Below are 16,375 nucleotides of genomic sequence, written 5' to 3' on the forward strand. Positions count from 1 at the left end.
AACAGAGAGTAAACAGAGAGTAAAGAGAGAGTAAAGAGAGAGTAAACAGAGAGTAAAGAGAGAGTAAACAGAGAGTAAAGAGAGAGTAAACAGAGAGTAAACAGAGAGTAAAGAGAGTAAAGAGAGAGTAAAGAGAGAGTAAAGAGAGAGTAAACAGAGAGTAAACAGAGAGTAAACAGAGAGTAAAGAGAGAGTAAACAGAGAGTAAAGAGAGAGTAAACAGAGAGTAAAGAGAGAGTAAACAGAGAGTAAACAGAGAGTAAACAGAGAGTAAAGAGAGAGTAAAGAGAGAGTAAAGAGAGAGTAAAGAGAGAGTAAACAGAGAGTAAACAGAGAGTAAACAGAGAGTAAACAGAGAGTAAACAGAGAGTAAAGAGAGAGTAAACAGAGAGTAAACAGAGAGTAAAGAGAGTAAAGAGAGAGTAAACAGAGAGTAAAGAGAGAGTAAACAGAGAGTAAAGAGAGAGTAAACAGAGAGTAAAGAGAGAGTAAAGAGAGAGTAAAGAGAGAGTAAACAGAGAGTAAACAGAGAGTAAAGAGAGAGTAAAGAGAGAGTAAACAGAGAGTAAACAGAGAGTAAAGAGAGAGTAAACAGAGAGTAAACAGAGAGTAAAGAGAGTAAAGAGAGAGTAAAGAGAGAGTAAACAGAGAGTAAACAGAGAGTAAACAGAGAGTAAACAGAGAGTAAAGAGAGAGTAAAGAGAGAGTAAACAGAGTAAACAGAGAGTAAAGAGAGAGTAAACAGAGAGTAAAGAGAGAGTAAACAGAGAGTAAAGAGAGAGTAAAGAGAGAGTAAAGAGAGAGTAAACAGAGAGTAAACAGAGAGTAAACAGAGAGTAAACAGAGAGTAAAGAGAGAGTAAACAGAGAGTAAAGAGAGAGTAAACAGAGAGTAAAGAGAGAGTAAACAGAGAGTAAAGAGAGAGTAAACAGAGAGTAAACAGAGAGTAAACAGAGAGTAAAGAGAGAGTAAACAGAGAGTAAAGAGAGAGTAAACAGAGAGTAAAGAGAGAGTAAACAGAGAGTAAACAGAGAGTAAACAGAGAGTAAAGAGAGAGTAAAGAGAGAGTAAACAGAGAGTAAAGAGAGAGTAAACAGAGAGTAAACAGAGAGTAAACAGAGAGTAAAGAGAGAGTAAAGAGAGAGTAAAGAGAGAGTAAAGAGAGAGTAAACAGAGAGTAAACAGAGAGTAAAGAGAGAGTAAAGAGAGAGTAAACAGAGAGTAAACAGAGAGTAAACAGAGAGTAAAGAGAGAGTAAACAGAGAGTAAAGAGAGAGTAAAGAGAGAGTAAACAGAGAGTAAAGAGAGAGTAAACAGAGAGTAAAGAGAGAGTAAAGAGAGAGTAAAGAGAGAGTAAACAGAGAGTAAAGAGAGAGTAAAGAGAGAGTAAAGAGAGAGTAAAGAGAGAGTAAAGAGAGAGTAAACAGAGAGTAAACAGAGAGTAAAGAGAGAGTAAAGAGAGAGTAAACAGAGAGTAAACAGAGAGTAAACAGAGAGTAAAGAGAGAGTAAACAGAGAGTAAAGAGAGAGTAAACAGAGAGTAAAGAGAGAGTAAACAGAGAGTAAACAGAGAGTAAAGAGAGAGTAAACAGAGAGTAAAGAGAGAGTAAAGAGAGAGTAAAGAGAGAGTAAACAGAGAGTAAACAGAGAGTAAAGAGAGTAAAGAGAGAGTAAAGAGAGAGTAAAGAGAGAGTAAACAGAGAGTAAACAGAGAGTAAACAGAGAGTAAACAGAGAGTAAAGAGAGAGTAAAGAGAGAGTAAACAGAGTAAACAGAGAGTAAAGAGAGAGTAAACAGAGAGTAAAGAGAGAGTAAACAGAGAGTAAACAGAGAGTAAACAGAGAGTAAACAGAGAGTAAACAGAGAGTAAAGAGAGAGTAAACAGAGAGTAAACAGAGAGTAAACAGAGAGTAAAGAGAGAGTAAACAGAGAGTAAAGAGAGAGTAAACAGAGAGTAAAGAGAGAGTAAACAGAGAGTAAAGAGAGAGTAAACAGAGAGTAAAGAGAGAGTAAACAGAGAGTAAACAGAGAGTAAACAGAGAGTAAACAGAGAGTAAAGAGAGAGTAAACAGAGAGTAAAGAGAGAGTAAACAGAGAGTAAAGAGAGAGTAAACAGAGAGTAAACAGAGAGTAAACAGAGAGTAAAGAGAGAGTAAAGAGAGAGTAAACAGAGAGTAAAGAGAGAGTAAACAGAGAGTAAACAGAGAGTAAACAGAGAGTAAAGAGAGAGTAAAGAGAGAGTAAAGAGAGAGTAAACAGAGTAAAGAGAGAGTAAACAGAGAGTAAACAGAGAGTAAAGAGAGAGTAAAGAGAGAGTAAAGAGAGAGTAAAGAGAGAGTAAACAGAGAGTAAAGAGAGAGTAAAGAGAGAGTAAAGAGAGAGTAAACAGAGAGTAAACAGAGAGTAAAGAGAGAGTAAACAGAGAGTAAACAGAGAGTAAAGAGAGAGTAAAGAGAGAGTAAAGAGAGAGTAAAGAGAGAGTAAAGAGAGAGTAAACAGAGAGTAAAGAGAGAGTAAAGAGAGAGTAAAGAGAGAGTAAACAGAGAGTAAACAGAGAGTAAACAGAGAGTAAACAGAGAGTAAAGAGAGAGTAAAGAGAGAGTAAACAGAGAGTAAAGAGAGAGTAAACAGAGAGTAAACAGAGAGTAAACAGAGAGTAAAGAGAGAGTAAAGAGAGAGTAAAGAGAGAGTAAAGAGAGAGTAAAGAGAGAGTAAACAGAGAGTAAACAGAGAGTAAAGAGAGAGTAAAGAGAGAGTAAACAGAGAGTAAACAGAGAGTAAACAGAGAGTAAAGAGAGAGTAAACAGAGAGTAAAGAGAGAGTAAACAGAGAGTAAAGAGAGAGTAAACAGAGAGTAAACAGAGAGTAAAGAGAGAGTAAACAGAGAGTAAAGAGAGAGTAAAGAGAGAGTAAAGAGAGAGTAAACAGAGTAAACAGAGAGTAAAGAGAGAGTAAACAGAGAGTAAAGAGAGAGTAAACAGAGAGTAAACAGAGAGTAAACAGAGAGTAAACAGAGAGTAAAGAGAGAGTAAACAGAGAGTAAAGAGAGAGTAAAGAGAGAGTAAACAGAGAGTAAAGAGAGAGTAAACAGAGAGTAAAGAGAGAGTAAACAGAGTAAACAGAGAGTAAAGAGAGAGTAAACAGAGAGTAAACAGAGAGTAAACAGAGAGTAAAGAGAGAGTAAAGAGAGAGTAAACAGAGTAAACAGAGAGTAAACAGAGAGTAAAGAGAGAGTAAAGAGAGAGTAAACAGAGAGTAAAGAGAGAGTAAACAGAGAGTAAAGAGAGAGTAAACAGAGAGTAAAGAGAGAGTAAACAGAGAGTAAACAGAGAGTAAACAGAGAGTAAAGAGAGAGTAAACAGAGTAAAGAGAGAGTAAAGAGAGAGTAAAGAGAGAGTAAAGAGAGAGTAAAGAGAGAGTAAAGAGAGAGTAAACAGAGAGTAAACAGAGAGTAAACAGAGAGTAAAGAGAGAGTAAACAGAGAGTAAAGAGAGAGTAAACAGAGAGTAAACAGAGAGTAAAGAGAGAGTAAACAGAGAGTAAAGAGAGAGTAAACAGAGAGTAAACAGAGAGTAAAGAGAGAGTAAACAGAGAGTAAAGAGAGAGTAAACAGAGAGTAAAGAGAGAGTAAACAGAGAGTAAAGAGAGAGTAAAGAGAGAGTAAAGAGAGAGTAAAGAGAGAGTAAACAGAGAGTAAAGAGAGAGTAAAGAGAGAAGGAGACGCGCAGATGTAAACACTGAAGATCATAACTCACACTTACTGTCTGTGTCATCGGCATTAATCAAGATATCATCAATGCATTCATTATCATTACACAAGCGACAGGTCCTGCATGTGTGTGTTTGTGTGTGTGTGTGTGTGTGTGTGTGTGTGTGTTCAGCGTGTCGAGCCCTGTGCGGGAAGTGTGTGTGACATGAACCTTTAATCTCCAGAGCCGCTAATCCTGCTCTCGACCTGCTAATGCTCATCAGAGGGACAGAACACACACACACACACACACACACACACACTTGTACATCTATCTTTATGAGGACATTCATTGACACAATGCAATCTCTAGCCGCTTACCCTAACCTTACCCATCACAACTGAGTGCCTAACCCGACCCCTGACCCTAAACTGACCCTTGACCTCATTATAACCTGATCCCTAAAACCCAGTCTTGACCCTCAAACAGCCTTTAAAGGCTCTCAGAAACTGAGGACCGGCCAACATGTCCTCTTTACTCTCTCTGTCCTCACTCCACTGGTCTAAAACTCAAACTGGTCCTCACAAAGATAGTTGTACAAGTACACACACAGACACAGACACACACACACACACACACTTACACACACTCACACACACACTTTCTGTCCTGCTGTGTCATTCAGTGACGCATGAAACCTGTTCCCTCATTAGGATCTTACAGGGATTAAAGCTTTTCCTAGCGGATTCAACACTGACACTGCAAACATACACACACTCACACACACTCACACACACTCACACACAGCGTTCCTGTGAAGCGTGAAGGTGAAGGCTCTCATAGACCGTTTGTGCACGTTTTTGTATTTGTGTTTGGATGAGTAGAGAGTAACTGTAAGACTCTCTCTCTCTCTCTCTCTCTCTCTGTGTGTGTGTGTGTGTGTGTGTGTGTGTAGTGTGATGTCCACAGGTCCACAGGACTCCAGCATGGAGCAGCTTCGTCTGCAGAGGAGAGGAGAACACACGTCTCATCAGGTACTCACACACATCTCACACACACATCTCACACACATCTCATATTAGACCAATCATTCGTCTCAGTTAGTGTTTCTCTGTGTGTATTCATGTTTGTTGGAGGTTTTTGTTAATCTACAGCTTGAAATGCTAAGCATCAAATGCATCTAATAATTTTTTAAAGAAATTGTATAACACTAATTTCTCTGGAATAGCAACAATACATTTTGGTAACACTTTATTATACAGTGTCCTTGTTACATATGTTACATGTACTTACCGTAGTAATAACAGTAAATTATGCATAATAACATGCAACTAACCCTCAACCAAACCCTAACCCTATAGTAAGTACATGAAGTTAATATTACGCGGTACTAAAATATATAATTACACTGTAACAGTGACTCCTTAAAATAAAGTATAACAACATTTTTATGTCATGTACATCTTATTTGCATGTCCATTGCTCTATCTCATGTATAAGCAAATATGCAAACGTTTGGAACTTCACTACAGTAAACATCTACACTTCTATGAGTTGAATCATAAAGGAATTATTAATCACGTATTTGGGCCAGATTGCTGTAATTTTGTGGAAAAAGATAAATAATATGTCTGGTCAAAATCATTTTTTAACAGTAATAGCCAGTAGATGCTGTGCATCATCTCTGCAAGTGTTATTATGCTTAATAAATAATATACATTTTAGATATTTATTCCAGTTCTTTGTATGTTTGTTCAGATTGCATATCTAGGCCTACAAAAAGAATGATCCACTCAGAAAAGCTTATAAAGCATTTAAAAGTGCCTCTATTCTGCTGTTTTAAAGGTTCCTAATGTTATTTCAGAGTCTCCTACAACAGGTTCTCATGCATCCAAGCTCATAATCACTGTAATGTCCTCATGATCTGCAGCGTCAGCTCTTTCCTCTCAGTGTCTGAAACGCTTCCATTTTGCTTTCCCGGCAGATCTTCCCGGAGCCGTCGGAGCAGATGAAGATCCCCGCGGCGCGACTGAAGGAGCGTCTGCCGTCGATCGTGGTGGAGCCGTCGGAGGAGAGCGGAGAACACCCCGTCCCTGAGGAGGACGACCCTTTCCATGACCCCTGTGACCCCGGTGACCCCGCCGGCAGCGCTCAGCCTCAGGCCCATGTGGACGGGTCGGTACCGGCGTCACACCGGATTCTGTTACCTATCGGCTCAATCACTGCCCCCGTCTTCAGCGGCTGCGTTTACATGCCAACTAATAATCCGTTAGTAATGCGATTGACGGCTCACTCGCACTGAAAAGCCTTCATGTAAACACATTAAAGGGTTAGTTCACCCGAAAATGAAAACTCTGTCAGTAATTACTCTCCCTCATGTTGTTCCAATCCCGTACGACTCTCGTTCATCTCCGGAACACAGATGAAGATATGTTTGATGAAATCTGAGAGCTGGCTCACTCCTCCATAGGCTTCTCTGTAATAGTCCAGTGACTACAGCGGCTCAACCTTACGTTTATCAAGCGACGAGAACAAACACAAAAATAACGACTTTATTCCACTCTTCATGTTCCTCCGTGTGGGCCTGAGTGAGTTCACGAGACGCATGAGGAACTGAGGAGAGGACGGAGACGGGACTCGATGTTTAAAATGGTTCTAAATTGTGCATTTCCGAATCATGAGAAACCAACGAGAAAACGTAAAAGTGCCTGACCAATGAATGGCTTACCTTTCACACTTTAACATCCAATCGTGAGCGTCATCTCCTCAGTTCTGGCGCATGCGTCGTGTTGCTCTCGGGAACTCACTCAGAGGAACATGAAGAGGTGAATAAAGTCGTTATTTTTGTGTTTTTCTGCGCACAAACAGTATTCTCTTTCTGGGCCGGCAAGTTTCAGTAACAGAGAAGCCTATGGAGGAGTGAGACAGCTCTCAGATCTCATCATAAATATCTTCATTTGTGTTCTGAAGATGAGCGACAGTCTTACGGCACTGGAACAACATGAGGGAGAGTAATTAATGACAGAGTTTTAATTTTTGGGTGAACTAACCCTTTAATCGATCCGATTGAGCTCGATCCAAATGAGATTTCGATCCGATTGTAAGGGGTGGTTTATTCCTTTTCTAATCCGATGGAGAGAACATGTAAACACAAGTAAACCGAAACTGAAAGGACTGCGCATGTGCAATGACTCAGAAATAGCGTAGTGACGTAGAAATAGCGTAATGACATGTGACGCGCTGAACAAGCAGCACGATACAACCAGAGCCCGTCTATGGAGAGCCTGGCCACTCCCTATTAAGTCCGATTGTACTGAATGTTGGTTGTAGTTGCACCAGAGCTCCACTGGGGGCGATAGCCCATGAGTGCAGAATGAATGGGAGTCTATGGAGCTAGACGGCTAAATGTGTCTCTTTCACCCGATTGCCGTTGAGAAATCTCAGATTTGATTGTAGGTTTTGCAAGTTCAACATGGGTTATAGGTCGAAAGTTGAAAGTTGTGTTTCCCTGTGTCAGCTGTGTCGTGTGTTTGGCTGTGTCGGCTGTGCTGTGTGTTTCCCTGTGTCAGCTGTGTTGTGTGTTTGGCTGTGTCGGCTGTGCTGTGTGTTTCCCTGTGTCAGCTGTGTTGTGTGTTTGGCTGTGTCGGCTGTGCTGTGTGTTTCCCTGTGTCAGCTGTGTTGTGTGTTTGGCTGTGTCGGCTGTGCTGTGTGTTTCCCTGTGTCAGCTGTGTTGTGTGTTTGCCTGTGTCAGCTGTGTTGTGTGTTTCCCTGTGTCGGCTGTGTTGTGTGTTTACCTGTGTCAGCTGTGTTGTGTGTTTCCCTGTGTCGGCTGTGTTGTGTGTTTGCCTGTGTCGGCTGTGTTGTGTGTTTCCCTGTGTCAGCTGTGTTGTGTGTTTCCCTGTGTCAGCTGTGTTGTGTGTTTCCCTGTGTCAGCTGTGTTGTGTGTTTCCCTGTGTCAGCTGTGTTGTGTGTTTCCCTGTGTCAGCTGTGTTGTGTGTTTCCCTGTGTCAGCTGTGTTGTGTGTTTCCCTGTGTCAGCTGTGTTGTGTGTTTCCCTGTGTCAGCTGTGTTGTGTGTTTCCCTGTGTCGGCTGTGCTGTGTGTTTCCCTGTGTCAGCTGTGTTGTGTGTTTCCCTGTGTCAGCTGTGTTGTGTGTTTCCCTGTGTCAGCTGTGTTGTGTGTTTCCCTGTGTCGGCTGTGTTGTGTGTTTCCCTGTGTCAGCTGTGTTGTGTGTTTCCCTGTGTCGGCTGTGTTGTGTGTTTCCCTGTGTCAGCTGTGTTGTGTGTTTCCCTGTGTCGGCTGTGTTGTGTGTTTCCCTGTGTCAGCTGTGTTGTGTGTTTCCCTGTGTCGGCTGTGTTGTGTGTTTCCCTGTGTCAGCTGTGTTGTGTGTTTCCCTGTGTCAGCTGTGTTGTGTGTTTCCCTGTGTCGGCTGTGTTGTGTGTTTCCCTGTGTCGGCTGTGTTGTGTGTTTCCCTGTGTCGGCTGTGTTGTGTGTTTCCCTGTGTCAGCTGTGCTGTGTGTTTCCCTGTGTCAGCTGTGTTGTGTGTTTCCCTGTGTCAGCTGTGTTGTGTGTTTCCCTGTGTCAGCTGTGCTGTGTGTTTCCCTGTGTCGGCTGTGTTGTGTGTTTCCCTGTGTCAGCTGTGTTGTGTGTTTCCCTGTGTCGGCTGTGTTGTGTGTTTCCCTGTGTCGGCTGTGTTGTGTGTTTCCCTGTGTCGGCTGTGTTGTGTGTTTCCCTGTGTCAGCTGTGTTGTGTGTTTCCCTGTGTCGGCTGTGTTGTGTGTTTCCCTGTGTCGGCTGTGTTGTGTGTTTCCCTGTGTCAGCTGTGTTGTGTGTTTCCCTGTGTCGGCTGTGTTGTGTGTTTCCCTGTGTCGGCTGTGTTGTGTGTTTCCCTGTGTCGGCTGTGTTGTGTGTTTCCCTGTGTCGGCTGTGCTGTGTGTTTCCCTGTGTCAGCTGTGTTGAGTGTTTCCCTGTGTTGGCTGTGCTGTGTGTTTGCCTGTGTCAGCTGTGTTGTGTGTTTCCCTGTGTCGGCTGTGTTGTGTGTTTGCCTGTGTCGGCTGTGCTGTGTGTTTGCCTGTGTCAGCTGTGTTGTGTGTTTCCCTGTGTCGGCTGTGTTGTGTGTTTCCCTGTGTCGGCTGTGTTGTGTGTTTCCCTGTGTCAGCTGTGTTTCCCTGTGTCAGCTGTGCTGTGTGTTTGCCTGTGTCAGCTGTGTTGTGTTTCCCTGTGTCAGCTGTGTTGTGTGTTTGCCTGTGTCGGCTGTGTTGTGTGTTTGCCTGTGTCGGCTGTGCTGTGTGTTTGCCTGTGTCAGCTGTGTTGTGTGTTTGCCTGTGTCAGCTGTGTTGTGTGTTTCCCTGTGTCAGCTGTGTTGTGTGTTTCCCTGTGTCGGCTGTGTTGTGTGTTTCCCTGTGTCGGCTGTGTTGTGTGTTTGCCTGTGTCGGCTGTGCTGTGTGTTTGCCTGTGTCGGCTGTGCTGTGTGTTTCCCTGTGTCGGCTGTGCTGTGTGTTTGCCTGTGTCGGCTGTGCTGTGTGTTTGCCTGTGTCAGCTGTGTTGTGTGTTTCCCTGTGTCGGCTGTGTTGTGTGTTTGCCTGTGTCGGCTGTGCTGTGTGTTTGCCTGTGTCAGCTGTGTTGTGTGTTTCCCTGTGTCGGCTGTGTTGTGTGTTTCCCTGTGTCGGCTGTGTTGTGTGTTTGCCTGTGTCGGCTGTGCTGTGTGTTTGCCTGTGTCAGCTGTGTTGTGTGTTTGCCTGTGTCAGCTGTGTTGTGTGTTTCCCTGTGTCAGCTGTGTTGTGTGTTTCCCTGTGTCAGCTGTGCTGTGTGTTTCCCTGTGTCGGCTGTGCTGTGTGTTTCCCTGTGTCAGCTGTGTTGTGTGTTTCCCTGTGTCAGCTGTGCTGTGTGTTTCCCTGTGTCGGCTGTGTTGTGTGTTTGCCTGTGTCAGCTGTGTTGTGTGTTTCCCTGTGTCAGCTGTGTTGTGTGTTTCCCTGTGTCAGCTGTGCTGTGTGTTTCCCTGTGTCAGCTGTGTTGTGTGTTTACCTGTGTCAGCTGTGCTGTGTGTTTCCCTGTGTCAGCTGTGTTGTGTGTTTCCCTGTGTCAGCTGTGTTGTGTGTTTACCTGTGTCAGCTGTGCTGTGTGTTTCCCTGTGTCGGCTGTGCTGTGTGTTTCCCTGTGTCAGCTGTGTTGTGTGTTTCCCTGTGTCAGCTGTGCTGTGTGTTTCCCTGTGTCGGCTGTGTTGTGTGTTTCCCTGTGTCAGCTGTGCTGTGTGTTTCCCTGTGTCGGCTGTGCTGTGTGTTTCCCTGTGTCAGCTGTGTTGTGTGTTTCCCTGTGTCAGCTGTGTTGTGTGTTTCCCTGTGTCGGCTGTGCTGTGTGTTTCCCTGTGTCAGCTGTGCTGTGTGTTTCCCTGTGTCGGCTGTGTTGTGTGTTTACCTGTGTCAGCTGTGTTGTGTGTTTCCCTGTGTCAGCTGTGTTGTGTGTTTCCCTGTGTCGGCTGTGCTGTGTGTTTCCCTGTGTCAGCTGTGTTGTGTGTTTCCCTGTGTCAGCTGTGTTGTGTGTTTCCCTGTGTCAGCTGTGTTGTGTGTTTCCCTGTGTCGGCTGTGTTGTGTGTTTCCCTGTGTCAGCTGTGCTGTGTGTTTACCTGTGTCAGCTGTGCTGTGTGTTTCCCTGTGTCAGCTGTGCTGTGTGTTTCCCTGTGTCGGCTGTGTTAAGTGTTTGCCTGTGTCAGCTGTGTTGTGTGTTTCCCTGTGTCAGCTGTGCTGTGTGTTTCCCTGTGTCAGCTGTGCTGTGTGTTTCCCTGTGTCAGCTGTGTTGTGTGTTTCCCTGTGTCGGCTGTGTTGTGTGTTTCCCTGTGTCGGCTGTGTTGTGTGTTTCCCTGTGTCGGCTGTGTTAAGTGTTTGCCTGTGTCAGCTGTGTTGTGTGTTTCCCTGTGTCGGCTGTGTTGTGTGTTTCCCTGTGTCGGCTGTGTTGTGTGTTTCCCTGTGTCAGCTGTGCTGTGTGTTTCCCTGTGTCGGCTGTGTTAAGTGTTTGCCTGTGTCAGCTGTGTTGTGTGTTTCCCTGTGTCAGCTGTGCTGTGTGTTTCTCTGTGTCAGCTGTGCTGTGTGTTTCCCTGTGTCAGCTGTGTTGTGTGTTTCCCTGTGTCGGCTGTGTTGTGTGTTTCCCTGTGTCAGCTGTGCTGTGTGTTTCCCTGTGTCAGCTGTGCTGTGTGTTTCCCTGTGTCAGCTGTGCTGTGTGTTTCCCTGTGTCAGCTGTGCTGTGTGTTTCCCTGTGTCAGCTGTGCTGTGTGTTTCCCTGTGTCAGCTGTGTTGTGTGTTTCCCTGTGTCAGCTGTGCTGTGTGTTTCCCTGTGTCGGCTGTGCTGTGTGTTTCCCTGTGTCAGCTGTGTTGTGTGTTTCCCTGTGTCAGCTGTGCTGTGTGTTTCCCTGTGTCAGCTGTGTTGTGTATGCCTCGAGAGAAAAGAAAGTGCAGAGCTGAAAGCACTAAAGTGACTGAAGGATTGCCGTAAAGCAGTATCTCTGGTCGAACGATGTGTGTGACGTCATTGACATTTTAAAAGACTTTTTAAAGCAAATAAGTGACTCTAAAACATCTAACACCCAGCAATGTGTAATTTCTTTGCATCTCCTTTCGAATACAACATTCAAATTACTAGACAAAACATTATATCCTTATGATAGAAGGATATATATTTGAAGGGTATAGCGCCATAGACCTCCATTCATCCTGCACTCGTCCTGTGAGCGCCCTCATGTGGAGCCAGAGTGGAACTGCAGCCAGTTCAGAAGCCGGAAGTTTACTGAGAGTGGCAGTTCTCCCCTTATTAGACATTCTCTGATACAGCGGTTCATACACTCACTGTCTCCAAATCATGACCAGAAACGGATAAATATTAAGTCTGCTGTTTAAAACAAATAAAGAACCAGTGTATGAGAATGGTTATTATGCGCAAATAGCACGAAACTTTGTATATTCGTGTGCGCATGTCAAAAAATATATTCCGATTTGAAGCTTGTGACATAAACGCGCACATTAACCCAATCACATGTTTAGCGTTCATGTAAACACTACGTTCAGATTCATCAATCGGAATGAATTCAGTCCGACTGAAACAAAAGCTGTGCATGTAAACGCAGCCAGTGAAGCTTTACTAGCATGTGAATAAATTAATCCACCTTCTTCTTCATCTGTTCCAGAGTTCCTGGCTTTAAACGTTCATCCATACCCAGCATTCAGATCGACTACAGCAGACTGACCCCGCCCCCTTCGCCTACATCATCACGCGTAGCCCCGCCCTGTTTCCCCGGCTGAGAGACGAACAGAAACATCAGCACAGATCAGGATATTTACATTCAGTCACAACTGGAAAATATGGGATTTAAACCTAGTTATAGGCCTAAATGAAAACTTTTAGGATTTTTAAAAATAGAAAACAAACAGATTGTGCTCGATTTCTATATGACTAATTTTTAAGTGTCGTTGATCATGTGACTCTTTGTACGGACAGCCAGACTGAAGCTCTAGATGTTCTTTGGATGAATGTGTTAGTTCAATATTTCACTGCAATTGTAAGACTGATATAAAATAAGAAAAATGCAAAATAAAAGTATTTTCTTCGTGCAACTAGCAACGCCAAGGTCATGGGTTCGATTCCCAGGGAAATGTACAGTATTCTTTCAATGCAATGTAAACGCATCTGCTAAATGCATGATGTAAATATATATTTCTCTGGTGGTCTCAGACTTGTGCACACACGATGCACATTCTGATAACCGGGAAATCAAAGTATTCGATCAATACCATATCAAAGTGTTTAGACTACAAAAATAATGTTTCTTCTTAATATTTCGGTTTTGTTTTCCAGCACAAATATCTAAAGATTCTTAAATCAAGATACATTTACTGGAGAAGAAGCAAAATTACTTCAGATATTAAGTCTCGTCTATGAAAAATTCATCAAAATGAAGTGAGTTTGTGCTTAAAACTAAAATTTTCAAACAAATATCTGGCAGTATCTGCCAGAAAAATAAATTTGTTTTCTCTTAAAATTAAGTATATATTTCTGACTCCATTGGAAATATCTTCAGTCATGTTTTAAGCACAAACTCACTTCATTTTGATGCATTTTCATAAAAGATTACAGGTTGAGAAAATTTTAACATTTAGCTTTTTTAGATTTTTCTTACTTCTTTGGAACGGTACGAGAGTTGGTAAAGGTTTTGGCACTTGCTGTGTGAACACAACACAATCATAGACATGACTGGAACAGGTTTAATGGTCCTGAAAAACAGCCACACTTGTTCTGTTCGCGGTCAGAAATGACGAGTTTCCTCTAGTGGAAGCGTGTGGAACTGCAGCCGAACAACATCTCACCGAAAGATCATTTACTCAGATCTCAACCTCAGATCTGGAGCACAACTCGTTTAGATTCAAGGCTTTGATTTTCTCACAGTTTCAGAGTAAAACATGTTTTGGAAAATATGTATTTCATATAAAACTTAAAAATAGTATTTTTATGCTTTTTTTAATAATACACTTAAACTTAAAATTTTTTTTTTTTTTTTTACTTTTTAAACTTTTTTCACTTCAGCAATAATCTGCCAAGTGTCGTCTTTAAAAAGAGACCAAACTTCAGTCTGTCGCTCCAAAGCATTCGAGATTTACCACAGTTTAAGATCTCACCTCTATGCTCAAAAAGTGAATAAATAGATTATAACTACTGCATAAGTATAATGTACTACCATAAAATCCCCTAAAAATACAAAATATTACAATTATAAAACTCATTTACTTGAAAAAAAAAAAAAAAGAGAGAATGTTTAGATATTAGTAGCCTACTGGAAAACAAGACAGAAATACTGAGGAAGAACATGTTTGCAGTGTTTGTGTTAGATTGAATAAAGTTTATTATAAGTGCAGAAGATGAGTGTTAGAAGGTTTGAGTTTCAGAGTTTGTGTTTTTCATTGTACACACACTTTCAGTGTGACGCACAGCATGTCTTCCCTACACGACTGTGCTCAATAAAGCCAGTTTTAATGTCTGACACTGGATCTGTGTGACTGTTTCTGGACATAATAAACTATAAAACATGAGCTTGTACTGGATTGTGTGTGTGTGTGTGTGTGTGTGTGTGTGTGTGTGTGTGTGTGTGTGTGTGTGTGTGTTCCTCACACGAGCACAAGGAGGCAGTGCAACACCAGCACAGCGAGAATCTTCCTCATGTTCAACAAGAGCCTGATCTGAGATTCAGATGTACAAGCATGCACAGTAATAACTAAACCGTTACGAAATGAGTCCGATAAGTAAACACAGTGTGTGCGGGACGGAGAGATCAGCACTCGCTGCTGTAGACTAAACATCTCCTGACTCCAGGCCTGTGTTTCCACGGCTCACATTCCTGCCGGATCCAGAGAGCCTCGCCAGACTTCAACCATTCGCATCCAAACCACCCATAATCCCTCTCTGTTACGCTTCTTATATTCATATTATAATTTATGACTACATAAACTCAACATGGCTGATGAAAGTCTCTGCATGTGAACAATGATCTTGTTTAGAAACATCAATATATATTATTTAAAATCCCCCTGTAGTCAAAAACTCATCTTTGATTGTAAAATTACATATTGAAGTGTTTTTTCCTTACTATCTTGAATGTAACTCTACACCCTCGCCTCATTTAGTATACGCGGTTCTATGAATATGCAAATGAGCCCCGCCTCCACTCACTCACTCAGCTCAGAGATCCACTGGTTGATGATCACACGTTGATCTGATTGGTTACAAGGTAGTTTGTGACGTCAGAAACACCAGCGATTTCAAAGCGTGTTTTTGAGACTGTCTTTGGTTCACTGCAGTTTTAAGGAGGAAATACTCAGCAATGCTGTCGACTTATGAACTTACACATGGTTTGTCTTAAAGCAGATTAAAAACACCACATAGACACATAAACAACATTAAAAGCTGGATTTTTATATATTTAAGTGATCTAATTATTCATCAGACCTCTGTTTGCTTGTGGAAGAAAACTTATTTGTGATGCTGGAAGAATCAAGTCAAACTGTCAATCATCGACAGGCCCCTCCCCTTTCCACAGTGAGGGCGGGGTTAAAGAGAGAGTGACAGTCACCAATTATTAGAGCGATTTATACCTGATTTGTTTGGTTTAACATATTTAGGTAAATTCAGCGATATTAAATAATATTTTTGACTTGAATGAAACCCGTTCATTTAGAATGAAATGTTCCCTTAGATTTCACATAAACAAGAAAAAAACAACTTTAAAACTGGACATTTTGAACGTTTGGAGAAATAATGTTTTCATAACTGAATGGGAATGCTAGCAAAACATTCATAAATCATGTTTCTGTTACTGTGAACACACACATATAGAGTTCAGCACACAGGAACAGAGTATGCGCATGTGATTCTGCCTCTCTTTCTCTGGCCAAGATCCCAGATTGTGGTATGTGCCTGTCTAACTCGACCAAGAGCAGTGTGTGTGTGTGTGTGTGTGTGTGTGTACCCTATCAGACGGAGGCTGTTCTTCTGGAGGTCTGGAGAATCTCATCAGCGCCATGAGCAGAAATAACTCGGAGCTGCAGATCTGTGTGTGTGTGTGTCCAGGCGCAGGTCCTTCATCAGATCTGGAGTGTGTGTGTGTGTGTGTCCAGGCGCAGGTCCTTCATCAGATCTGGAGTGTGTGTGTGTGTGTGTGTTCATCTGTGAGATCACGTCTCCTGTAATGGGGTCCAGATGTGGTTAATACACTCTTTCTCCTTTAATTCCCTCGTCTTCCTCTCGCTCTCACCGGAAATACTCCGGGTTCTTGGCCCTGAAGGAACGTGCCTCTGTAACCACCTCCAGATGGACACACACACACACACACACACACACACACACAGAGTTGAGTCCAAACTCGCTGCTCTCCGTTCCTCTTCATCTCTCTCTCCACCGACATGATCCTGCACAAACTCACAGTACTGGTTCTGACTGGTTTATGCTGGATATAAATATAAAAATCATGTTCTTCCTCAGTGTTTCTGTCTCGTTTTCCAGCACAAATATCTAAAGATTCTTAAATCAAGACACATTTACTGGAGAAGAAGCAAAATGACTGAAGATATTAAGTGTTGGTTTCTGAAAAAAGCATCAAAATGAAGTGAGTTTATGTTGTTTCTACAGTAAATGTAAAAAAAAAAAAGGAATAAAAATGACCTAAAACACAAAACTACGAAAACTTGAACAAAAATGAAAACGGAACAAAATAAATATTTATATAAAATCCATTAAGAAAAACTAAAAAACTCGTTAAGTTATGAAAACAATATTTCTGACTGCTCTAAAAATGTTTTTTTTTTTTTTTTTCTTGGTTTTGTGAACGTTAAGGAAACATTCCATTCCTCAAACATTATGGGATGTTACTTCTGAATGTTCTCTGAACGAAACAAGTAACATTTAAAAACACTGTAACACTTTACAATAAGGTTCGTTAGTTGACATTAGTTAGCATGAACTAATAATGATCTGCACTTATACAGCATTTATTAATCTTAGTTAATGTTACTTTCAACATTTACTAATACTTTATTAAAATCTTGTTAACATTAGTTAATGCACTGTGAACTAACATGAACAAACAATGAACAGCTGGATTATTATTAACATTAACAAAGATTAATAAATATTGTAACAAATGTATTGCTCATTGT

At 42.0% G+C, this 16,375-nt stretch overlaps 1 protein-coding gene across 1 annotated transcript; it reads left to right on the forward strand.

Annotated features, from left to right (window-relative positions):
* The first annotated feature begins 4,427 nt into the window (after positions 1-4,427).
* LOC307152259 (uncharacterized protein) lies at positions 4,428-13,755 on the forward strand. The gene is made up of 4 exons (XM_079860745.1): positions 4,428-4,516; positions 4,645-4,723; positions 5,674-5,864; positions 11,860-13,755. The coding sequence occupies exons 2-4, from the start codon at positions 4,649-4,651 to the stop codon at positions 11,972-11,974; spliced, it is 381 nt and encodes a 126-aa protein (XP_079716871.1). The 5' UTR covers positions 4,428-4,516; positions 4,645-4,648; the 3' UTR covers positions 11,975-13,755.
* Positions 13,756-16,375: the final 2,620 nt, after the last annotated feature.

This window comes from Squalius cephalus (genome assembly GCF_949319135.1).
Source record: "Squalius cephalus genome assembly, chromosome: 24".
In the NCBI taxonomy this organism is placed as follows: Eukaryota; Metazoa; Chordata; class Actinopteri; order Cypriniformes; family Leuciscidae; genus Squalius; species Squalius cephalus.